A 24,943-nucleotide genomic window follows, 5' to 3' on the forward strand; every position below is an offset into this window, starting at 1 on the left:
ACACACGATGTCACACACACACACGATGTCACACACACACACACGATGTCACACACACACAGATGATGTCACACACACACACGATGTCACACACACACACACGATGTCACACACACACACGATGTCACACACACACACACGATGTCACACACACACAGATGATGTCACACACACACACGATGTCACACACACACACACGATGTCACACACACACAGATGATGTCACACACACACACGATGTCACACACACACACACGATGTCACACACACACAGATGATGTCACACACACACACGATGTCACACACACACACACGATGTCACACACACACACGATGTCACACACACACACACGATGTCACACACACACAGATGATGTCACACACACACACGATGTCACACACACACACACGATGTCACACACACACAGATGATGTCACACACACACACGATGTCACACACACACACACGATGTCACACACACACACACGATGTCACACACACACAGATGATGTCACACACACGTCACACGACGCCGTTCACACCCGCCCGCCGGTGTGCCGGCCACGCACGCCGCTGCGGGCGGGGCGATGGGCGGGGCTTCCCCTCCGTGGCCCCGCCCCTCCGTGCCCCGGGGCGGTCTCGCGGCGGGCGGGCCGCGCGCGCTCCCTGAGGCGCCGCTCCCGCCATGGCCCCCCCGCCCCAGCGCTGAGCCCCGGCGCTGCCGCTGCCGCCCGCACCGCACCGGGGGGGTGGGGGGGTGGGGGGGGGGGGGCAGTGAAAGACGACGACCGCGCGTGTCCCGGTTCCGGTTCCGGGGCTCGGTTCCGGTTCCGGGTCCGTGCGGGTCGGGGTCCGGCTGCGGGTCCGGTCCGGTGGCGGTGGTGGTGGTGGGCGGCGGGTCCGGCGGCGCGGCGCAAGATGGCGGACCTGGAGGCGGTGCTGGCGGACGTGAGCTACCTGATGGCCATGGAGAAGAGCCGCGCCGCGCCCGCCGCCCGCGCCAGCAAGAGGATCCTGCTGCCCGAGCCCAGGTGAGAGCGGCACCGGCACCCGGACACCACCACCACCACCACCCCCCCACCTCAGACTGCCCCGGCCCGCTCCGGTGTGCGCCGACACCACCTCGGCTCGCACGCGCAGCCCTGCACACGCCTGTACGTGTGTGTGTACGTGTGTGTGTGTACGTGTGTACGTGTGTGTACGTGTGTGTGTGTACGTGTGTGTGTGTGTACGTGTGTACGTGTGTGTACGTGTGTGTGTGTATGTGTACGTGTGTGTGTGTGTACGTGTGTGTGTGTGTGTGTACGTGTGTACGTGTGTACGTGTGTGTACGTGTGTGTGTGTACGTGTGTGTGTGTATGTGTACGTGTGTGTGTGTGTACGTGTGTGTGTGTACGTGTGTGTGTGTATGTGTACGTGTGTGTGTGTGTACGTGTGTACGTGTGTACGTGTGTGTGTGTGTACGTGTGTGTGTACGTGTGTGTACGTGTGTACGTGTGTGTGTGCATGTGTGTACGTGTGTGTGTGTGTACGTGTGTGTGTGCATGTGTGTACGTGTGTGTGCATGTGTGTACGTGTGTGTGTACGTGTGTGTGTACGTGTGTGTGCACGTGTGTACGTGTGTGTGTGCACGTGTGTACACGTGTGTACATGTGTGTGCATGTGTGTGTACGTGTGTGTGCACGTGTGTGTACGTGTGTGTGCATGTGTGTGTACGTGTGTACGTGAGTGTACATGTGTGTGTACGTGTGTACACGTGTGTACGTGTGTGTACACGTGTGTGTACGTGTGTACATGTGTGTGTACACGTGTGTGTACATGTGCGTACGTGTGTGTACGTGTGTGTACAAGTGTGTGTACGTGTGTGTACATGTGTATGTACGTGTGTGTGTACATGTGTGTACGTGTGTGTACGTGTGTGTGTACATGCGTGTACGTGTGTGTACAGGCGTGTACGTGTGTGTACATGCGTGTGTACGTGTGTGTACACACCTGTGTGTCCATGTGTGTACAGATGTGTGTCCGTGTGTGTACACGTGGTTCTGTGTGTACATATGTGTGCCTGTATGTACACACATGCTTGTATATGTACACACGTGAGCGGCTGTGTGTGTACATGTGTGTCTGTGTGTGTACTCACGTGAGTGGCTGTGTGTGTACATACCTGTGTGTCCATGTGTGTACACACGTGTGCCCGTGTATGTACACATGCGTGGCTGTGTGTATACACACCTGTGTCTGTGTATGTACGCACATGTCTGTATATGTACACACGTGTGGGCCTGTTTATGTACACATGTGCCTGTTTATGTACACCCGTGTCTGTGTATATGCACATGTATGTGTCTGTGTACACATGTGTGTGCCTGTATATGTACACACGTGTGTCTGTATGTACACATGTATGTGTCTATGTGCCCATGTGTGTGCCTGTATATGTACACACCTGTGTTCCTTTGTATGTACATACATGTGTGTCTGTGTATGTATGTACATATGTGTGTGCCTGTATATGTACACACCTGTGTGCCTGTGTATGTACATACATGTGTGTCTGTGTATCTATGTAGGTATGTGTGTGCCTGTGTATGTACATATGTGTGTGCCTGTGTATGTACATATGTGTGTGCCTGTGTATGTACACACCCGTGTGTCTCTGTATGTACACGTGTGTGCCTGGCAGTGCTCAAGGGCAGGTTGGACCCAGGGGCTTGGAGCAAGCTGCTCCAGTGGAAGGGGTTGGGGTTGGAGCTGGAGGAGCTTTAAGGTCCCTTCATCCCATCCCATCCCATCCCATCCCATGATGCTGTGGGTCTGGGTCTATGTTCACACTGTGCACTTTAGCGCACACATGGAAGGGCTCAGCACTGGACTCTGCCCTCCCTCTGCACACACACATGCATGCATGCACATATGCACACACACACATGCACACATGCATACACACACATGCACACACATACATACACATACACATTCGCACACATACATACACAGACATACACGCGCATACACGTGCACACACACCTGCACACACAAATGCACACACATGGACATGTACATACACACACATACACACATGCACACACGCATGCACACACACACATACACATGTACACACACACATACACACACATACACCCATACATACACATACACACATACACACACACACATACACCCATACATACACATACACATGTACACAGACACACACATACACATACACACATACACACACACATACACCCATACATACACATACATACACATACACACATACACATGTACACACACACACATACACATACACACACACATACACATACACACACAGAGACACATGCACACACACCCATACACACACACACACCCATACACACATACACATGTACACACAAACACGCACACACACCCATACACACACCCATACACACATACACACGTACACATGTACACACAAACACACACACACATGCACACACACACACCCATACACACATACACATGTACACAAACACATGCACACGCACACACACCCATACACACATACACATACACCCATATACACACGTACACATGCACACACACCCATACACACACACACACACATACACACGTACACATGCACACACACCCATACACACACACACACACGTACACACGTACACATGCACACACACCCATACACACACACACACATATACACACGTACACATGCACACACACCCATACACACACACACCCATACACACACATACACACGTACACATGCACACACACCCATACACACACACACACACACCCATACACACACATACACACATACACACGCACACACTCCCATACACACACACACACCCCCATACACACACATACACATGTACACATGCACACACACCCATACACACACACCCCCCCCATACACACACATACACATGTACACGCATGCACAGTGTTGCTCCCACCCCACCTTCCTGTTCCCAGCTTCCCTTTGCACACCCAGCCCACGCTGCCCTGTGCCCAACCCAAGGCAGGGAGCCCGTGCCAGCAGCACAGCACCCTCGCCCTGCCCAACAGCCTGACACAACACCCGCAGCACACCCAGCCTGTCACACACACGCACCCGGGCACCCGCTGCCAGACCCCCCTGCTCTGGGGCTGAGGGCACCGATGGGCACCACTGAGACCCCACTGCCCTCACAGGCACCACAGGGCCTCGGGCATCCCTCCCTTAGGCCCCAGTGCCTGACCCTTACCGGAGCCCAGCGCCATGGGGCACCCGCACCGGAGGGGAGGATGCTCGTGCCAGCGGGGATGGGGACGTGGGAGAGGAGGGGCACGGTGGGTGCATGGGGGTGTATTTGGAGGGGCACAGGGGGGGCTGATCCCCTCCGGTGCCCCCCCCAAGCATCCGCAGCGTGATGCAGAAGTACCTGGAGGACCGGGGGGAGCTGACGTTCGACAAGATCTTCACGCAGAAGATCGGTGAGTGGGGACCGGGGGCACTGGGGGGCACTGGGAGCAGTGGGTCGGTGGCACCCGTGCCAGTGGCCGTGGCTGCTGCCCCTGGCAGGGCCTAGGGGAGGTGAGGGGCTGTGGCGGGGCACTGGGGGCTGCGTGACACAGCCCCACGGCCCCCCTGCCCCCGTCACTTCCCCAGCGCAAACCGTGCGGGGCAGGAAGCGCCTCTCGCTTCCTCCCACTGGCTCTGGTGGTTTCCGGGTACGTCCGCCCCATGGCAGCCGTTCCACAGTGCCCCTGCCCCACTGCAGCCACGCTGCAACCCTGCCCCACTGCAGCCACACTGCAGCCACACTGCAACCCTGCCCCACTGCCCCACTGCACCCACACTGCAACCCTGCCACACTGCAGCCACGCTGCAACCCTGCCCCACTGCCCCACTGCACCCACACTGCAACCCTGCCCCACTGCACCCACACTGCAACCTTCCCCCCCCTGCAGCCACACTGCAACCCTGCCCCACTGCACCCACACTGCAACACTGCCCCACTGCACCCACACTGCAACCCTGCCCCCCTGCAGCCACACTGCAACCCTGCCCCACTGCAGCCACACTGCAACCCCTGCCCCACTGCAACCCCATACCACTGCCCCCCTGCAGCCACACTGCAACCCCTGCCCCACTGCACCCACACTGCAATCCTGCCTCACTGCACCCGTGTGCCACTGCCCCCCTGCAGCCACACTGCAACCCTGCCCCACTGCAGCCATACTGCACCCCTGTGCCCCTGCCCCACTGCAGCCACACTGCACCCCTGTGCCTTTGCCACACTGCAGCCACACTGCGCCCCTGCCCCACTGCAACCACACTGCACCCCTGCCCCTCTGCACCCCTGTGCCTTTCCCGCACTGCGGCCACACTGCGACCCTGCCCTACTGCACCCCTGTGCCCCTGCCCCACTGCAACCACACTGCACCCCTCTACCCCTGCCCCACTACGACCCCATTGCATCAACGTCTCCACCACACCCCTGCCCCACAGCGACCTATAGCACCCTGTGCCCGCTGGTGTCTTTGTCTCTGGTTCCCTCCTTGGCACTTCCCCAGACCTGCTGTGGGGGTGGCTGCGGGGACCTTCAGGCCCAGGGGACATCCCTGTGCCCCTTGGCCTGTGCTATGGGGCACACAGGGCCGCTGTGGGGCAGGCAGCTCTCACACATGGCTCTGTCCCTGCCAGGGTACCTGCTCTTCCGGGACTTCGCCTTTAACCAGGCAGAGGAGGCCAAGCCCCTGATGGAGTTTTATGAGGAGGTGAGATGGGGGGGACCCATCCCGACGAACCCCATCTTCACAAGGAGGGTTTGGGGTGGGATTTGGTACCTACGGGGTGCACTGCCATGGTACCAAGAGCATGCAGAGTACCCAAGGGACACCCAGAGGGGCCAGGAGGTGATGCTCTGGGTGCCCAGGGGACGTGGTGCCCAGATGAGCTGGGGCCATGGTCCCCTGGGCTGTGCCTGCCCGGTGTGGGGTGAGGGTTGGCCCCCATGGCGCGGTGCTGTGCCCCTGTGCCACGGGAGCTGGGTCTTTGCCAGATCAAGAAGTATGAGAAGCTGGACTCGGAGGAGGAGCGGAGCACCCGGAGCCGCCACATCTTCGACCATTACATCATGAAGGAGCTGCTGGCCTGCTCCCATGTGAGTGCGGGGATGCTGGGGGTGTCCCCAGAGCAGCCGGGAGGGATGCACCCATGGGTCTGGTACCCAGCGTCTTCAGGTGGAGCTCCCAACCCATCCCTGACTGTGCTGGGAGACACAGACCCCTATGGGTGGGGGCTCCTCCGTGGGTTCCCTTCCTTGCGCAGCCCTGCCTGGCTCCCTGGGGGCTGTCTTATCCCTGTGCCCATCAGCCCCGGGTGACACGGCCCCATCTCACCCCACAGCCCTTCTCCAAGAGTGCCACGGAGCACGTCCAGAGCCGCCTGAGCAAGAAGCAGGTGCCCCCGGACCTCTTCCAGGTGGGCATCACCCGGGTGGCCCTGACACCTCTGCTACCCCAGGGGTTGGTTACCCCGTCCAGGAGGCCGGGGGTGATGGGACCCCAAAGGATGGTGAGGGGGGTCCCAGTAGATTGGGAGTGAAGGGGTTGCTGGGGGTAATAGGGGGGCTGCTCAGAGGATGCTGACTGGGACCCTGGACCTAAAGGTGACCTGGGGTGACAGTGGGGAGCCCAGGGCCTGGCAGTGGCGGGGTGGCAGTGGGGATATGTGACATCTACGGAGAGGAGGAGACCTCACGTAATGATGGGACCTGAGGGGTACAGGGGTGCCCTGGGTGGCCCCGAGCACCCATCACTGAGCCCTGTGTCCCCCCAGCCTTACATTGAGGAGATCTGCCAGAACCTGCGGGGAGGCATCTTCCAGAAGTTCATTGAGAGGTGAGAGGAGGGAATTCCCGCATGGATCCGGGTGTCCCATCCCACTGTCCTGGCCCAGAGAGGGACCAGGGGGTCCCTTGTTAGGCTGAGCTTCGGGGGTGTCTATCCCTAGGCCAGGGACCTGGGAGACCCTTCTCATCCCCATGGGTCTCTCTGTCCTCACACAGGGGTCCCGGCGGGTGCTGCCTGCCCCCAGGGAGATGGGTCTTGGGGTTGGGGTTCCTGCAGGGGCTCCACTCCTGCCCTCTCTGTGCTTCCTTGCAGTGACAAGTTCACACGGTTCTGCCAGTGGAAGAACGTGGAGCTGAACATCCATGTGAGTGGGGGCACCTGCGCCTCAGGGTGGGGGGCACGGGTGCAGGGGCACCCTCACACCCCCCCTTGGGCTCTCAGTCACCCGTGGCTCTTCCACATGAGGACACGAGGAGCAGCCTCCGTGTCCTCACCCCGGGAAGCTGAGGCAGGGTGTGAGACACCATCACCATGAGCACACCCGGCTCTCGGTGCAGGGCAGGTCCTGCAGCACCCCGGTGTCCACGCTCACCCCCATCTCCTCCTTCCCCACCTCCAGCTCACCATGAACGACTTCAGCGTTCACCGGATCATCGGCCGCGGCGGATTCGGGGAGGTCTACGGCTGCCGGAAAGCGGATACAGGCAAAATGTAACTGGGGCAGGGGGATGCTCCATAGGGATCCATAAAGGGCGGGGGGATTTGGAGGGGTACACTGGGGCTGTGGTGGTGGTCCCCAGGGCATCTGCAGCCGTGTTGCCATGACAACAGATGTTAGGGGCTTGCGGAAGTATTGCCATGGCTACGGGGCTCTGGGGGATCCAAGGACGTCATGGCCGTGGGTGGGAGCTGGATGCGGTGATGTGGCCGCGGGTGCCGGCTCTGGTGTAGCCGTGGTGACACGGTGATGGTGGCACCGAGGCAGGACCCTGCAGGGACTCTCTGCCTCCAGGTACGCCATGAAGTGCTTGGACAAGAAACGCATCAAGATGAAGCAGGGCGAGACCCTGGCCCTCAACGAGCGCATCATGTTGTCCCTCGTCAGCACCGGGGTGAGGGGACACGGGGCTCTGGGGACGGGGACACCGAGGGATGGTGTCCCTGGGGCACCACCAGCACTGCCTGACCCTGCCTCTCCTGCCAGGACTGCCCCTTCATCGTGTGCATGTCCTACGCCTTCCACACGCCCGACAAGCTCAGCTTCATCCTCGACCTCATGAATGGTGAGAAGCCCCGGTCCCCATGGACCCCTTGCGCACAGAGAGCAGTACCAGGGTGAGAGCTGGTCCCTGTTGTCACAGGGGGAGACCTGCATTATCACCTGTCCCAGCACGGAGTCTTCTCGGAGGCAGAGATGAGGTTCTACGCAGCTGAGATCATCCTGGGCCTGGAGCACATGCACAGCCGCTTCGTGGTGTACCGAGACCTCAAGGTGACCACCCCGTGCTCACACACGCCCCTGTGGGCACCTCCTGCACCCCGTGGGCACCCATGGGTGTCACAGACATCCGCACACCCTGTGGCATCCCCCAAGCCCAGAGGGCACCCTCAGGTCCTGTGGCCACCCATGACCCTGCAGGAACCCCCCAAACTCCACAGGTACCCTGAGACTTCGGGGTGGGGGGAGACGGGGGACTCCAGTGGCACTTCCCAGTCCCACAGGCCCCTCAGTGCTGTGGACACCCCCAAACCCCACAGAGCACCCCATGGGGCACCCGCAGCCCTGCTGCCAGCGCTCGGGCTCAAGGATCACCCCATATCTTGGCAGCCAGCAAACATCCTCCTGGACGAGTTTGGGCACGTCCGCATCTCAGACCTGGGCCTGGCCTGTGACTTCTCCAAGAAGAAGCCTCATGCCAGTGTGTGAGTGTGCCTGCACCCCCAAAGCCCTGAACCCCTGGCCTGGCACAGCCCCCGAGCCCGCTCTGTGCCCTACAGGGGCACCCATGGGTACATGGCTCCGGAGGTGCTGCAGAAAGGAGTGGCATACGACAGCAGCGCCGACTGGTTCTCACTGGGCTGCATGCTCTTCAAGCTGCTCCGGGGGTGAGTGTGCAGGCACCGCTGGGCACCGGGGGGTGTGGATGGGCACCGCTGAGTCCCTTCTCCCCTCACCACCGCAGCCACAGCCCCTTTCGGCAGCACAAGACCAAGGACAAGCATGAGATCGACCGTATGACCCTCACCATGGTGAGCTGGGGCCCATCCCCGTGTGGGTCGGTGCACGCGGAGCATCCCTGTCCCCCGTCGTGCCTTGGTGCTCGCGTGCTCCGTGGTGGCCTTGGTGACCGTGTCCTGTCCCCCAGGCCGTCGAGCTGCCCGATTCCTTCTCCCCGGAGCTCCGTTCCCTGCTCGAGGGGCTGCTGCAGCGGGACGTGAACCGGCGCCTGGGCTGCATGGGCCGCGGGTGAGTGCTGGTGGGCTGGGGCAGGCAGGCAGGGCAGGAGCCTGCAGCGCTCACCCCGCTCGCTCCCCAGGGCTCAGGAGGTGAAGGAGGAGCCCTTCTTCAAGGGGCTGGACTGGCAGATGGTTTTCCTGCAGAAGGTGAGGGTGAGGGCTCCGGGGGTGCAGGAAGGGCTGCGGGGGGTGCAGGCAGCACCCTCTAAACCCCGCTCCCTGCCTGCAGTACCCACCGCCCCTGATCCCACCCCGCGGCGAGGTGAACGCGGCCGATGCCTTCGACATCGGCTCCTTCGATGAGGAGGACACCAAAGGCATCAAGGTAAAGGGGATGGAGGGGCCGAGCAGGGGCCGTGCTGAGCCGACAGCGGGCTCCTGACCCAGCCTCCTGCCCGTCCCCTGCCAGCTCCTGGAGAGCGACCAGGAGCTGTACCGCAACTTCCCGCTCACCATCTCGGAGCGGTGGCAGCAGGAGGTGACGGAGACCGTGTTCGAGGCCGTCAACGCCGACACCGACAAGCTGGAGGCTCGCAAGAAGGCCAAGAACAAGCAGTTGGGCCATGAGGAGGGTGAGTGGGGCCGGGTGACCCCCCCCCCATGTGTGTGTGTGTGTGCCTACAGCAGCCCCCAGTGCTGACCCTGCCTCCCCCCGGCGCGCCGGGCACAGAGTACGCCATGGGCAAGGACTGCATCATGCACGGGTACATGGCCAAGCTGGGCAACCCCTTCCTGACGCAGTGGCAACGCCGCTACTTCTACCTCTTCCCCAACCGCCTGGAGTGGCGCGGGGAGGGCGAGTCGCCGGTAAGGCGGGCGAGCACCCGTGGGTGCTGGGAATGGGGCTGAGGGGTGCTCAGGGCCGGCTGTGGCGCTGCGAAGGGCTTTTGGGGGGGATGTGGATGGGGTGACCGCAGTGAGGCACGGGCCAGGCTGAGCCTGTCCCCCCAGCAGTCCCTGCTCACCATGGAGGAGATCGACTCGGTGGAGGAGACGCAGGTGAAGGAGCGGAAGTGCATCCTGCTCCGCATCCGCGGGGGCAAGCAGTTCGTGCTGCAGTGCGATGTGAGTGTGCCCTGCATCACCCTGCCCGGCGCTCCCCACCTCCTGCCCATCTCCTTTGGGTGCTAACCAACCCGTGCCACCCCGCTTGGGCGCTCACCACCCCCTGCCTGCTGCTGCCCACCAGCCCTGCATGTTCAGCCCTCCACGGGGCACAAACACTGCAGTCTTGGGGGGCAGCCCCTTGTGTGTGACCTGTACCCTGCCCTGCGCAGAGCGACCCCGAGCTGGTGCAGTGGCGGAAGGAGCTGCGGGACGCCCAGCGCCAGGCGCAGCAGCTCCTGCAGCGGGTGCCGCGGATGCAGAACAAGCCCCGCTCGCCCGTGGTGGAGCTCAGCAAAGTGCCGTTCATCCAGCGCTCCACCAACGGGCTCTGACCGCTGCCTGCGGCCCCCCCATCCCAGCCCCGTCCCTCCTCTTATTTATTGGGTTGGGTTCCCGTGTGCCCATGGCTCCCGGAGGACGCCCGGTGCCGGTCTCCCTCGGAGGGGACACGGCTGCGGAGCTGGCGCTGGGGGCCACGCTCCAGCACAGCTCCCCGGTGCGCGTGGTCCCCCCCCCCATCTCTCCGGCTCAGATGAAGGTAGCCCCCGCGGCCCCGCTCCGTGCCCACCCGCTTCGCCACCGCTCCGTGTGTGCCAAATGGGGCGAGCGGGGTGCCCAGCGCCGGCCGGGCAGGGACCCGGTCAGCTCATCCCTCCCCATCCCATCGTCGCCTTTGCCCCTTGTGTGGGGGCCGAGTCCTTGGTGTGAGTGAGTGAAGGTGTGAGTGTGCCCCAGGGGGACCCCTGTAAATACGGTGCCACGGGTCCCCCATGCCCCCCGGCTCTGCCCCTGCCACCCCCTTGGGTAAGGGGGAGGGAAACACTCCCAGCGTCCCCCTAAGCTGAGGGGCACAGGGGGCTGAGGGAGAGGGGAGCTGCTGGGGCCGCACTGCGGTCCCTGTAAATGCTGGTCCCCGGTTGCTCTGCTTCAGGGGTAACACCGGGGATGGGGGGGGGCTGGCACCGGGCAGGGCCGGGGCTGTTGGTGAGTGAGGTTTTAATGAGCAGAGATGTGAGAATGCCAAAAAAAAAAGAGGTTTTATAGTAAAAATGTGGAAAAACTTCGTGTGGCTCCATGGAATTGGGGCGGGGGGGGGTCAGGCATCCCCTGTGCCCCCTGCTTTGGGATGCAGGTCTCGGGCAAGGTGGGTGCTGGGGGTCGTGTGGCTTGATCTTGCTGTGGGGATGTGCAGGGAGCACCTCCCCTGCCCGCACCCAGCCCGCAGGCAGCGCCGGGCCGGCGTCCCGGCATTCCTGCGGCGCGGGGACTCTCGGGTGTCTGATGATGGGGTTGTGCCGGCGCCAAGGGATGGAGCAAAACAGCTCGAGGGGGAGGTGGAGAAGGGATGGGGATGGGATGGGGATGGGGATGGGGATAGGATGGGATGGGGTGGGATGGGGATGGGAGCAAACCTGGGTGGTCCCGGTCCCTGCCCCGGGGCTGAGGTTTAAGGCAGAAAAGGGGAGAGGAGCCCCGGGACCCCACAGGGATCGCAATGGGAAATATTAGGGGGGTGCCGGGACCCGGGAGCAGCCCGGGCCGGGGCAAGGAGGGTCCCGGTGCCTGAGGCACCGCCGTTAGTGCCGGTGTCAGGGGCCGGATGCCGGTTGCTGTTGCCCCACACCCCGCCGCGCCCGGTGCCCGCTGCCGATGTCTGCGCTGCTCAGGTGCCGGTGCCCCTTGGTGTTCGATCCCGGTTGTCGTTGCCCCTGTGCCGGTTCCGGTCGCTGGGAGCACCGGGATCAGGGTTCTGAGGTAACAGGACTGGAGGTACAGGAAGACCGGGGGCCCGGAGACCCCGGGAGCACTGAGGGACTGGTGACACTGGGACAGGGACTGGGGGAACTGGAGATGGAGGGGAACTGGGAGATGGTGGCCCCCGGGAACCGGTGCCAGTTCCCTGTTCCCGTTGCTGTTGCCCCGGTGCCGGTTCCGGTCACTGTTAGCCCCGTTGCCGGTTGCTGTCGCTGCTTTCCGGTTCCTACCACAGTTACCCCCGTTCCCCGGTGCCGGTTCCGGTCCCCGTTACACCCGGTGCTGGTTCCTGTCCCCGTTGCCCGATGCCGGTTCCTGTTCCCGTTACCCCCGGTGCCGGTTCCGGTCCCCGTTACCCCCGGGGCTGGTTCCTGTCCCCGTTACCCCGGCTGCCGGTTCCGGTCCCGGTTACCCCTGGTTCCGGTCCCTGTTCTCCGGTGCCGGTTCCTGTCCCCCTTACCCCCGGCGCCGGTTCCTGTCCCCCTTACCCCCGGTGCCGGTTCCTGTCCCCGTTACCCCCGGTGCCGGTTCGTGTCCCCGTTACCCCCGGTGCCGGTTCCGGTCCCCGTTCCCCGGTGCCAGTTCCGGTTCCTGTCGCTGCTTCCCGGTTCCCTCCGCCGTTACCCCCGGTGCCGGTTCCGGTGCCCCTCGCCCCTGGTGCCCGGTGCCGGCCCCGCCCCGCGCCGCCGCTGTGCGCCGCCGCCGCCGCCCCCGCGCGCAGCCATTGCGGGCAGGCCCCGGCGCTGCGGCCCGTCCGCCCGGGGACATGGTGCGGGGATGGCGGGAGCCGCGCACACGTTCCCGCTGCACCGCCTCGTCTGGCACAACCGGCACCAGGCGCTGGACAGCGCCCTGCGCTCCGGAACGGTGGGGCCCGCACCGCACCGCACCCCCCCGGCCAACGGGAGGGGATGGCGAGAGCGGCGGGGGCACCGGGAGCAAGGGGGGAGGCTGCGGGAGCAGGGGGGGGATTGGGCACAACGGGGAGCTGCGGGCGCTGGGGGGACCGGGAGCGCTACCGGGGACTGCGGGCAATGGGGAGGCTGCGGGCGCAGGGGACTGGGGGCACTGAGAGGGAGCGGGGGGACTGGGGGAGCTGCGGGCGCAGGGGAGTGGGGGCACTGGGAGCACTGGAGGGGACTGGGAGCACTGCAAGCAGCTGAGGGGATTGGGGGAGCTGCGGGCGCAGGGGACTGGGAACATTTGAAGGAACTGGGAGGACTGGAGGAGATACGGGCACAGGGGACTGGGAGCACTGCGAGGGACCGGGAGCACTGCAAGCGGCTGAGGGGACTGGGGGAGCTGTGGGCGCAGGGGAATGGGGGCACTGGGGGGGACTGGGAGCATTATAGGGAACTGGGAGGATTGGGGGAGATACGAGCACAGGGGACTGGGAGCACTGCGAGGGACCGGGAGCACTGCAAGGAACTGAGGGATTGGGGGAGCTGCAGGCACAGGGGAATGGGGGGACTGGGGGGGGGGACACTGGAGGAGTCTGGGAGCACTGTGGGAGAGCTGGGAGCATTAGAGGTACTGAGAGGACTGGGAGCACTGGAGGGACTGGGGGTACTGGAGGGCCTGGGGGCAGTAAGGGATGATGGGAGGATCTGGGATACCAGGTGGGACTGGGAGGACTGGGATCCTAGAGGATGGTAGCGCCAGGGGGCTGGAAGCAACTGGGAGCACTGGGATTAGGATACTGGGTTAGCAGCTCTGGAGGTAGAGGGAGACAGGGGCTCTGTGGTACTGGGAGCACTGAGGGTTGGGGCACTGGGACAGCAGGGAACTGGGAGCACTGGAGATGGAGGGGAGCTGGGAGTAGGGGGACACTGGGTCTTGGTCGCGTTGGGATGTGGGCCTGGGGACATGGGTGATGCAGGATGGGGACCCGGGTGATGCAGGTTTGGTGACACGGGATGGGGACATGGGTGATGTGGAAGGGGGACATGGGTGCCAGGGGATAGGGACACAGAATGGGGACACGGGTGACACGAGATGGGGATATGGGTGATGTGGGATGAGGACATGGGTGTCGCAGGGATGATGACATGGGATGGGTCCACGGGTGATGTGGGGATGGGGACATGAGTGGCATGGTGCTCAGGACATGGGTGCCATGGGATTGGGAAAAGAGTGACACAGGATGGGGACATGGGTGCTGGGGACCTGGGAGACATGGGATGGAGACATGGGTGCTGCAGGAATGGTGACACAGGTGATGCATGGATGGGGACATGGGTGATACCGGTACTGATGACAGGGGAACCATGGGATGGGGACATGGGTGATACCGTTACTGGTGACAGGGGAACCATGGGATGGGGACATGGGTGATACCGGTACTGGGGACAGGGGAACCATGGGATGGGGACATGGACATGGGTGATACCGGTACTGATGACAGGGGAACCATGGGATGGGGACATGGGTGATACTGGTACTGGTGACAGGGGAACCATGGGATGGGGACATGGGTGATACCGGTACTGGGGACAGGGGAACCATGGGATGGGGACATGGGACATGGGTGATACTGGTACTGGTGACAGGGGAACCATGGGATGGGGACATGGGTGATACTGGTACTGGTGACAGGGGAACCATGGGATGGGGACATGGGTGATACCGGTACTGATGACAGGGGAACCATGGGATGGGGACATGGGTGATACCGGTACTGGGGACAGGGGAACCATGGGATGGGGACATGGGTGATACCGGTACTGATGACAGGGACATGGGTGATGCCGGTACTGGTGACAGGGAACCATGGGATGGGGACATGGGTGATACCGGTACTGGTGACAGGGGAACCATGGGATGGGGACATGGGTGATACCGGTACTGATGACAGGGGAACCATGGGATGGGGACATTGGTGATACCGGTACTGATGACAGGGGAACCATGGGATGGGGACATGGGTGATTACCGGTACTGGGTGACAGGGAACCATGGGATGGGGACATGGGTGATACCGGTACTGGTGACAGGGGAACCATGGGATGCGGACACGGGTGATACCGGTACTGATGACAGGGGACATGGGATGAGGACACGGGTGATACCGGTACTGATGACAGGGGAACCATGGGATGGGGACACGGGTGATACCGGTACTGGTGACAGGGGAACCATGGGGATGGGGACATGGGTGATACTGGTACTGGTGACAGGGGAACCATGGGATGGGGACATGGGTGATACCGGTACTGATGACAGGGGACATGGGATAGGACACGGGTGATACCGGTACTGGTGACTGGGAACCATGGGATGGGGACATGGTGATTACCGGTACTGGTGACAGGGAACCATGGGATGGGGACATGGGTGATACGGTACTGGTGACAGGGGAACCATGGGATGCGGACACGGGTGATACCGGTACTGGTGACAGGGGAACCATGGGATGGGGACATGGGTGATACCGGTACTGGTGACAGGGAACCATGGGATGGGGACATGGGTGATACCGGTACTGATGACAGGGGACATGGGATGGAGGACACGGGTGATACCGGTACTGGTGACAGGGGAACCATGGGATGGGGACATGGGTGATACCGGTACTGGTGACAGGGAACATGGGATGGGGACATGGGTGATACCGGTACTGGTGACAGGGGAACCATGGGATGCGGACACGGGTGATACCGGTACTGGTGACAGGGGAACCATGGGATGGGGACATGGGTGATACCGGTACTGGTGACAGGGGAACCATGGGATGGGGACATGGGTGATGGTACTGGTGACAGGGGAACCATGGGATGCGGACACGGGTGATACCGGTACTGATGACAGGGGAACCATGGGATGCGGACACGGGTGATACCGGTACTGGTGACAGGGGAACCATGGGATGCGGACACGGGTGACCCGGCATGGGTGATACCGGGGTGGGTGACCCGGGGTGGGGACACGGCTGCCGCTGCCCGTCCCCAGCACGACGTGGAGCTGCCGGACCCGCGGGGCCGGACGCCGCTGGAGCTGGCGGTGGCGCTGGGGCACCTGGAGTCGGTGCGGGTGCTGCTGCGGCACAACGCGAACGTGGGCCGCGAGAACGCCGGCGGCTGGACCGGTACCGGGGGTGATGCCGGGGGGAATGCGGGTGTGTGGGGGGGGTGTCCCCGGCCTTGACCCCCTCACTCTGCTTGTGCCCCCCCCCCAACCTCCAGTGCTGCAGGAGGCCGTGAGCACCGGGGACCCCGAGATGGTGCAGCTCGTGCTGCAGTACCGAGACTACCAGCGGGCGACGCGGCGCCTCGCCGGCATCCCCGAGCTGCTCAGCAAGCTGCGGAGGGTGCGCAACGAGGGGGGGGCACAGCCCGGAGGGGTCCCCCCGGGACACGGCTCCCCCCTGGTCCCGCTGCTGTCACAGGGAGCCCCGGGTTAATCCCATTGGGATCTCTGCGGGTCCCGGTGCGAGAGCCCAATGGGAGCGGTGGGGACTGGGAGCACTGGGATGAGCTGGGAGAGCTGGGGGGGGGTTGGAGCACTGGGGTGGGCTGGGAGCATTGGAAAAGAGTGGGGGCACTGGGGACTGGGAACACTGGAGGGACTGGGAACACTAGGGGAGACTGGGAGGATTGGAAGAGACTGGGAGCACCAGGGTATACTGGGATGATCAGGATCACTGGGGAGACTGGGAGCATTGGGGATTGGGAGCACTGGAGGGACTAGGAACACTAGGGGAGACTGGGAGGATTGGAAGAGACTGGGAGCACCAGGGTATACTGGGATGATCAGGATCACTGGAGGTGACTGGGAGCATTGGGGTGGACTGAGAGCACTGGGGATTGGGAGCACTGGAGGGACTGGGAACGCTGTGGGAGACTGGGAGCACTGGGGTGGACTGGGAGCACTGAAGGGACTAGTAACCCTGGAAGCATTGGAAGAGACTGGGACCACTAGGGTGGACTGGGAGCACTGGAAGAGACTGGAAGGGTCAGGAACACCGGGGTCCCCACGTAGGACCCCAACCCCTGCCCAAGTCTCCCCATCCCAATGACCCCATCAGGTACCCGCAGCATCCCAGCGCTTGCTCCGTCTCTTCCAGGCATCCGACTTCTACGTGGAGATGAAGTGGGAATTCACCAGCTGGGGTGAGCGGGGGCCCACGGCTCTGGGGGTACCTCCCCGGGTGCCGTGGCACTGACGGGGCGCGCTCGTGTGCTGCAGTGCCGCTGGTGTCCAAGGTGTGCCCCAGCGACGTGTACCGCGTGTGGAAGCGCGGCGAGAGCCTGCGCGTGGACACCACGCTCCTGGGCTTCGAGCACATGACGTGGCAGCGCGGGCGCCGCAGCTACATCTTCAAGGGGGAAGGTCAGTGCCCCACGGGGAGCCGCCGGCGGCACCGCAGCGCACCCCCAGAAGGACCTCAGGGTGCCAATAGGGACCTCTTGGGAGCCCCAGTTCTCCCGCAGTATAGGGACCACCTCACTCCACACCTACCAGGACCCCCCCACTCCCCACTACAGTGGGTAGTATATACCATATATACCCATATACTACAATGGGTAGTACATGCCATGTATACCCATATACTACAGTGGGTCGTATGTGGACCATATACTACAATGGGTAGTATATACCATATATACCCTTATACTACAATGGGTATATATGGTTAATGTAGTATATGGACCATATACTACAATGGGTCATATATGGACCATATGTACCCATATCCTACAATGGGTAGTATATACCATATATACCCATATACTACAATGGGTCATATATGGACCATATATACCCATATCCTACAATGGGTAGTATATACCATATATACCCATATACTACAATGGGTCATATATGGAGCATATACTACAATGGGTATATATGGTTAATGTAGTATATGGACCATATACTACAATGGGTCATATATGGACCATATGTACCCATACACTACAATGGGTAGTATATAGACCATATACTACAATGGGTAGTATATACCATATATACCCATATACTACAATGGGCAGTATATACCATATATACCATATACTACAACGGGTAGGATAAGGACCTCAGACCCCCAATAGGAACCTCTTGGGAACCCCACTTCTTCCACCCTCGTGGGCCCATCTCATCCCACACCCACCAGGACCCTTCAGCTGCCCTCCCCAGGGCCTCCCAGATGCCCCCTAAACCCAGGGCCCCCCTTGTTTTAGGGGTGTTGGGGGGGGGGTGCCAATGGCAGGCACTGACCCACGTCCCCCCCCGTGCCCAGATGAAGGAGCGGTGGTGATGGAGGTGGACCACGACAAGCAAGTGGTCTACACGGAGACGCTGGCGCTGGCCCTGCACGAGCCCGACCTGCTGCTGGCGGCCATGCAGCCCTCCGAGGAGCACGTGGCCGGGCGGCTGACGTCCCCCATCGTCTCCACGCACCTCGACACCAGGAACATCGCCTTCGAGAGGTGGGTTGGCATCCCCAGAGCGGCACGGGGGTGCCGAGGTGTGGGGCAGGAGCGCATGGGGTGGGGCCGGGTGCAAGAGGATGAGCAGCACACGAGGAGCTTCCTTTGTGACAGGAACAAGTCTGGGATCTGGGGCTGGCGCTCGGAGAAGATGGAGGTGGTGAGCGGCTACGAGGCCAAGGTGGGCACGGGGACATGGGGGGGGGGGACAATGGGGACATGGGGGGGCAGTGGGGCGCTGATCCTGCCCCCTCTCAGGTGTACAGCGCCAGCAACGTGGAGCTGGTCACCAAGACCAGGACCGAGCATCTCTCCGACCAGGACAAGTCCCGCAGCAAAGGTGACAGCGGTGGCCAATCAGGGAGAGCAGCATCACCATCATCCAATCAGGGAGCGCGGCTGCAGTGGGACCGCCCCTTTCCTGGGGGGACAATGGGGGTGCTGGTGTCAGCCATCAGCCATGGGGTGCTGTAGGGTGCCACCCATGGGGCATGGGATGATGTGTGGAATGTGACCCGTCAGGTTTGGGACACAATGGGTGCAGAGTGTCACCCGTCGGGTGTGGGGCGCTGGGGGTCACCCATCAGGTTTGGGATGTCACCCATCAGACATGGGATACTGCGTGTGGTGGGGGTGCCCTGTCATTTGTGGGATGCTGTGGGATGGGACCCATCACATGTGGGTCACCATTGGTGCAGGGTGTCACCCATCACGTGTGAGTCATCATAGGTGCTGAGGGTAACCTCTAGGGCATGGGACACTGCAGGGCGTCGCTTGTCAGGTGTGGGATGCTGTGGGTGCTGGATGTGACTCATCATGAGTGGAGCAATGTGTGGGGTGTGCTTGGGACATCATGGGTGCTGGCTGTCTCCCATCACGCATGAGTCACCATGGGTGCAAGGTGCCACCCATCAAGTGCGGGGTGCTGGGGATGCCCCATGGGGTATGGCACCCTCTGCATAGGACCCCATGCGGGGTGAGCCCCACAGCAGCCGGGAAAGCCATGGGGTGCTGTGCCCCCTGCCCATGCTTAACCCCACCTCTTCCCCTATCCAGGCTCCAAGACCCCCTTCCACTCCTTCCTGGGCATCGCACAGCAGCACAGCACCCACAATGGGGTGAGTGACTGGGCTGGGGGGGTCCCTGGGGGCACCCCTATGTGCTGGGGTCCCCCTTCCGTGGCTGAGCAGTGCCAGTGCCCCCCAGGCGCCCGTGCTGCAGGCCGCCAGCCCCACCAACCCCACGGCCATCACCCCCGAGGAGTACTTCGACCCCCACTTCGACCTGGAGACCCGCAACATCGGGCGCCCCATTGAGATGTCCAGCAAGGTGCAGAGGTGAGGCCAGCGCCAGGGGCACAGGGATGGGGGCAGAACCCCATGGGATGGTGATGGGGCGCAAGGGATGTGGCACTGGTTGCAAGGACCCATTGGGGTGCTGCCAGGGTCGCAGGGATGGGTGTCAGCACCCATTGGGGTGGTGATGGGGTCCGTGGGATGTGGCACTGGATCCGTTGGCATACTGATGGGTCCCAGGGATTTGGCACTGGGTATCAGGACCCACAGGGTAGTGGAGGGTCCCATGGACATGCCAGGACCACGGGGTGGTGATGGCATCGCTGGGATGTGGCACTGGTTGCAAGGACCCATTGGAGATGTGACAGGGTCGCAGGGATGTGCCACTGGGTGCCAGGACCCATTGGGGTGCTGATAGGTCCCATGGACACAGAACTGGGTGCCAGGACCCAGTGGGGTGCTGATAGGTCCCATGGACACAGCACTGGGTGCCAGGACCCATTGGGGTGCTGATAGGTCCCATGGGCACAGCACTGGGTGCCAGGACCCATTGGGTGCTGATGGATCTCATGGACACAGCACTGGGTGCCAGGCCCCATTGGGGTGCTGATGGGTCCCATGGACACAGCACTGGGTGCCAGGCCCCATTGGGGTGCTGATGGGTCCCATGGACAGAGCACTGGGTTCCAGGCCCCATTGGGGTGCGGACGGGTCCCATGGGCACAGCACTGGGTGCCAGGACCCATTGGGGTGCGGATGGGTCCCATGGACACAGCACTGGGTGCCAGGACCCATTGGGTGCTGATGGATCTCATGGACACAGAACTGGGTGCCAGGACCCAGTGGGCTGCTGATAGGTCCCATGGGCACAGCACTGGGTGCCAGGACCCATTGGGTGCTGATGGATCTCATGGACACAGCACTGGGTGCCAGGCCCCATTGGGGTGCTGATGGGTCCCATGGACAGAGCACTGGGTTCCAGGCCCCATTGGGGTGCGGACGGGTCCCATGGGCACAGCACTGGGTGCCAGGACCCATTGGGGTGCGGACGGGTCCCATGGACACAGCACTGGGTGCCAGGACCCATTGGGTGCTGATGGATCTCATGGACACAGAACTGGGTGCCAGGACCCAGTGGGGTGCTGATGGGTCCCATGGACACAGCACTGGGTGCCAGGCCCCATTGGGGTGCGGACGGGTCCCATGGGCACAGCACTGGGTGCCAGGACCCATTGGGGTGCGGACGGGTCCCATGGGCACAGCACTGGGTGCCAGGCCCCATTGGGGTGCTGATGGGTCCCATGGACACAGCACTGGGTGCCAGGCCCCATTGGGGTGCGGACGGGTCCCATGGGCACAGCACTGGGTGCCAGGACCCATTGGGGTGCGGACGGGTCCCATGGGCACAGCACTGGGTGCCAGGCCCCATTGGGGTGCTGATGGGTCCCATGGACACAGCACTGGGTGCCAGGCCCCATTGGGGTGCGGACGGGTCCCATGGGCACAGCACTGGGTGCCAGGACCCATTGGGGTGCGGACGGGTCCCATGGGCACAGCACTGGGTGCCAGGACCCATTGGGGTGCGGACGGGTCCCATGGACACAGCACTGGGTGCCAGGCCCCATTGGGGTGCTGATGGGTCCCATGGACACAGCACTGGGTGCCAGGCCCCATTGGGGTGCGGACGGGTCCCATGGGCACAGCACTGGGTGCCAGGACCCATTGGGGTGCGGACGGGTCCCATGGGCACAGCACTGGGTGCCAGGACCCATTGGGGTGCGGACGGGTCCCATGGGCACAGCACTGGGTGCCAGGCCCCATTGGGGTGCTGATGGGTCCCATGGACACAGCACTGGGTGCCAGGCCCCATTGGGGTGCGGACGGGTCCCATGGGCACAGCACTGGGTGCCAGGACCCATTGGGGTGCGGACGGGTGCCATGGGCACAGCACTGGGTGCCAGGACCCATTGGGGTGCGGACGGGTCCCATGGACACAGCACTGGGTTCCAAGACCCATTGGGGTGCGGATGGGTCCCATGGACACAACACTGGGTTCCAAGACCCATTGGGGTGCGGATGGGTCCCATGGACACAGCACTGGGTGCCAGGACCATAGCAAGGGCGATGTGTCCCATGGCCACAGCAGCACCCTATGGGGGTGGTGCCGGTGTCCCTGCCCCACATCGCTGCCGGGGTCCCCGCGGCCCCCGCCGGTGCCCACAGGTTCAAGGCGACGCTGTGGCTGTGCGAGCAGCACCCGCTGTCGCTGGCGGAGCAGGTGACCCCCATCATCGACCTCATGGCCATCTCCAACGCGCACTTCGCCAAGCTGAGGGACTTCATCACCCTCAAGCTGCCCCCCGGCTTCCCCGTCAAGATCGGTGAGGGGGGGGGGGCTCGTGTGGGGCAGGGCTTATAATGGGATGGGGACAATGACCCCCATGTGTGTCCGTGTCGTTCCCCCCCCACACCCCAGAGATCCCCCTGTTCCACGTGCTCAACGCCCGCATCACCTTCAGCAACCTCTGTGGGTGCGACCAGCCCCTGGGCTCCGTGCGGGTGTGCGCCCCCCCGCAGCCCCCCGGCACCCAGCCCCCCGGAAACAGAGGTGAGGCTGGGGGTGCCCTGGGGATGGGGATGCTGGGGGGGGGGGTCCCTGGGTACCACCAGGATGTCCATGGGGATGGGTGCTGTGGGTGCTCAGGATGAGGGGTCTGGGGGGGACACTGGATACAGGGTGGTGTGGTCGTGGGGTGCAGGGTGCTCAGGGGAGCAGGGTGCCCATGGGTGTGGGGTGCTGTGGGATGCCACAGGGTGCCATGGGATTCCATGGGTCATCATGGATGTGGGATGTCACAGGGTGCTGTGGGATGCCATTGATCAGACACCATCGGGTGTTGTGGGTTTGGGGTGCTGTGAGAGGCCACAGGGTGCCACGGGTTTAGGCTTCCATGGGGTGCAATGTGTGTGGGATGCCAGAGGGTGCTGTGGGGTACCATAGGACATCATGGGGTACCATGGGTGGTGGGTGCCCTGGGGTGCCATGCAACACCACGCGGTACAATAGGATGCCATGAGGTGTGGGTTGCCACAGCGTGCTGTGGGTCACCATAGGGTGCCATAGGACACCACAGGGTGCTGTGGGTGTGGGTTGGTGTTGAACACCATTGGGTGCCATGGATGCAGGGAGCTGCAGGCTGGTGCTGGGTGCCGTAGGATGCCGTGGGGTACCACTGGCCACCGTAGGACATCACAGGGTGCTGTGGGTGTGGGTTGCTGTGGAACACCATGGGGTGCCATGGATGCAGGGAGCTGCAGGCTGGTGCCCTAGGATGCCGTGGGGTACCATTGGCCACCGTAGGACATCACAGGGTGCTGTGGGTGTGGGTTGCTGTGGAACACCACGGGGTGCCATGGATGCAGGGAGCTGCAGGCTGGTGCTGGGTGCCGTAGGATGCCGTGGGGTACCACTGGCCACCGTAGGACATCACAGGGTGCTGTGGGTGTGGGTTGCTGTGGAACACCATGGGGTGCCATGGATGCAGGGAGCTGCAGGCTGGTGCTGGGTGCCGTAGGATGCCGTGGGGTACCACTGGCCACCGTAGGACATCACAGGGTGCTGTGGGTGTGGGTTGCTGTTGAACACCATTGGGTGCCATGGATGCAGGGAGCTGCAGGCTGGTGCCCTAGGATGCCGTGGGGTACCATTGGCCACCGTAGGACATCACAGGGTGCTGTGGGTGTGGGTTGCTGTGGAACACCACGGGGTGCCATGGATGCAGGGAGCTGCAGGCTGGTGCTGGGTGCCGTAGGATGCCGTGGGGTACCACTGGCCACCGTAGGACATCACAGGGTGCTGTGGGTGTGGGTTGCTTTGGAACACCATGGGGTGCCATGGATGCAGGGAGCTGCAGGCTGGTGCCCTAGGATGCCGTGGGGTACCACTGGCCACCGTAGGACATCACAGGGTGCTGTGGGATACCACGGTGTGCTCTAGGGGTGCTGTGGGTGTGGGATAACACAGGGCGCCAGGGCTGGGGGGTGCCGGGGGGGCTCACGCATGGGGGCCGTGTCCCGGGGGGGCTCACCCCGCGCCCCACCGCAGGCTGGCCCTTCCCGTGCGAGGTGGAGGCGGGGGTGTTCGAGGTGCCCGCGGGGTACACGGTGCTGGGCGCGGGGCGCAGCGAGCCCCTGCGCGACGAGGACGACGACCTCCTGCAGTTCGCCATCCAGCAGAGCCTGCTCGACGCCGGCACCGAGACCGACCAGGCGAGGCCACGCCCCCATCCCAAAGCCACGCCCCTCGTGGGGGAAACCACGCCCCCCCTTCTCACGCAAGCCCCGCCCACAGGTGACGATTTGGGAGGCGCTGACCAATACCCGCCCGGGCAGCGACCCGCCGCCCTATGACGAGGAGCTGCAGCTGGAGCGGTGAGGCTCCGCCCGCGTGGGGGGGGGGGGGGGGGGGGGGGCGTGGCTTAAAGGGATGCCCCGCCCACCCCCGAGGGCGGGTAATAGCACGTGTTGGGCATGCGGTGGGGGCGTGGCTGTGAAGGGGGCGTGGCCTCACTGCCCCTCCGCGCAGGGCCCTGCAGGAGAGCATGCTGCTGCAGGCGGGCCCCAGCGCCGAGCCCCTGCCCGCCGGGACCCCCCCCGGTGCCGGTGCCGGTGGTGGCGGCCCCCCGGTGCCCCCCGGTTACGGCAGCTTCGCGGAGCAGCTGCGCTTGGCCATGGCGCTGTCGGAGCGGGAGCAGGAGGAGCGGGAGCGGCGCCGGCGGGAGGAGGACGAGGAGCTGCAGCGCATCCTGCGGCTCTCCCTCACCGACAAGTAGAGCCCGGGGGTGCTCTGCATGGCAGAGGGGTGACCCGTACGTGGGGACGCCCCGCGTGGGGTGGGGGCACCCCGGTGGCACCGCGTCGCCTCGGGGACATCAGGCGTGGGGTCACCCTGGCGTGGGCATCATCCCGCGTGGGGACACCCCAACTTAGGCATGGCCAGGGCCGCGATGGCACCCCCATGTCGGGACCCCCCCCGGATGAGGGCATAG

The 24,943-nt window shown here is 63.1% G+C and overlaps 2 protein-coding genes across 3 annotated transcripts; both read left to right on the forward strand.

Moving 5' to 3' along the window:
• The first annotated feature begins 795 nt into the window (after positions 1–795).
• GRK2 (G protein-coupled receptor kinase 2) lies at positions 796–11,244 on the forward strand. 2 transcript variants are annotated; one of them, XM_061443597.1, is made up of 21 exons: positions 796–1,032; positions 4,413–4,489; positions 5,703–5,776; positions 6,061–6,162; positions 6,408–6,482; positions 6,840–6,901; positions 7,166–7,217; positions 7,473–7,564; positions 7,866–7,965; positions 8,058–8,136; positions 8,215–8,345; positions 8,682–8,776; positions 8,852–8,959; positions 9,037–9,103; positions 9,220–9,320; positions 9,391–9,457; positions 9,540–9,635; positions 9,720–9,882; positions 9,981–10,117; positions 10,265–10,375; positions 10,588–11,244. In XM_061443597.1, exons 1-21 carry the CDS (start codon positions 920–922, stop codon positions 10,747–10,749), a joined length of 2,064 nt encoding a protein of 687 aa, XP_061299581.1. In that variant the 5' UTR covers positions 796–919; the 3' UTR covers positions 10,750–11,244. The 2 variants fall into 2 exon arrangements, with proteins under 2 accessions (XP_061299581.1, XP_061299580.1); XM_061443596.1 differs by having other exon boundaries at positions 10,262–10,375; positions 10,588–10,890.
• A 1,606-nt stretch (positions 11,245–12,850) lies between these two features.
• On the forward strand, positions 12,851–24,743 carry ANKRD13D (ankyrin repeat domain 13D). Its single transcript, XM_061443579.1, has 15 exons — positions 12,851–13,039; positions 16,121–16,256; positions 16,354–16,478; positions 17,235–17,280; positions 17,357–17,500; positions 18,411–18,600; positions 18,715–18,781; positions 18,859–18,940; positions 19,657–19,718; positions 19,807–19,937; positions 22,119–22,276; positions 22,372–22,503; positions 24,001–24,164; positions 24,247–24,326; positions 24,481–24,743. The coding sequence occupies exons 1-15, from the start codon at positions 12,950–12,952 to the stop codon at positions 24,725–24,727; spliced, it is 1,854 nt and encodes a 617-aa protein (XP_061299563.1). The 5' UTR covers positions 12,851–12,949; the 3' UTR covers positions 24,728–24,743.
• Positions 24,744–24,943: the final 200 nt, after the last annotated feature.

This window comes from Pezoporus flaviventris, unplaced genomic scaffold (genome assembly GCF_033815535.1).
Source record: "Pezoporus flaviventris isolate CSIRO_AGI_PZ_B2104156 unplaced genomic scaffold, CSIRO_AGI_Pfla_v1 ptg000436l, whole genome shotgun sequence".
In the NCBI taxonomy this organism is placed as follows: Eukaryota; Metazoa; Chordata; class Aves; order Psittaciformes; family Psittacidae; genus Pezoporus; species Pezoporus flaviventris.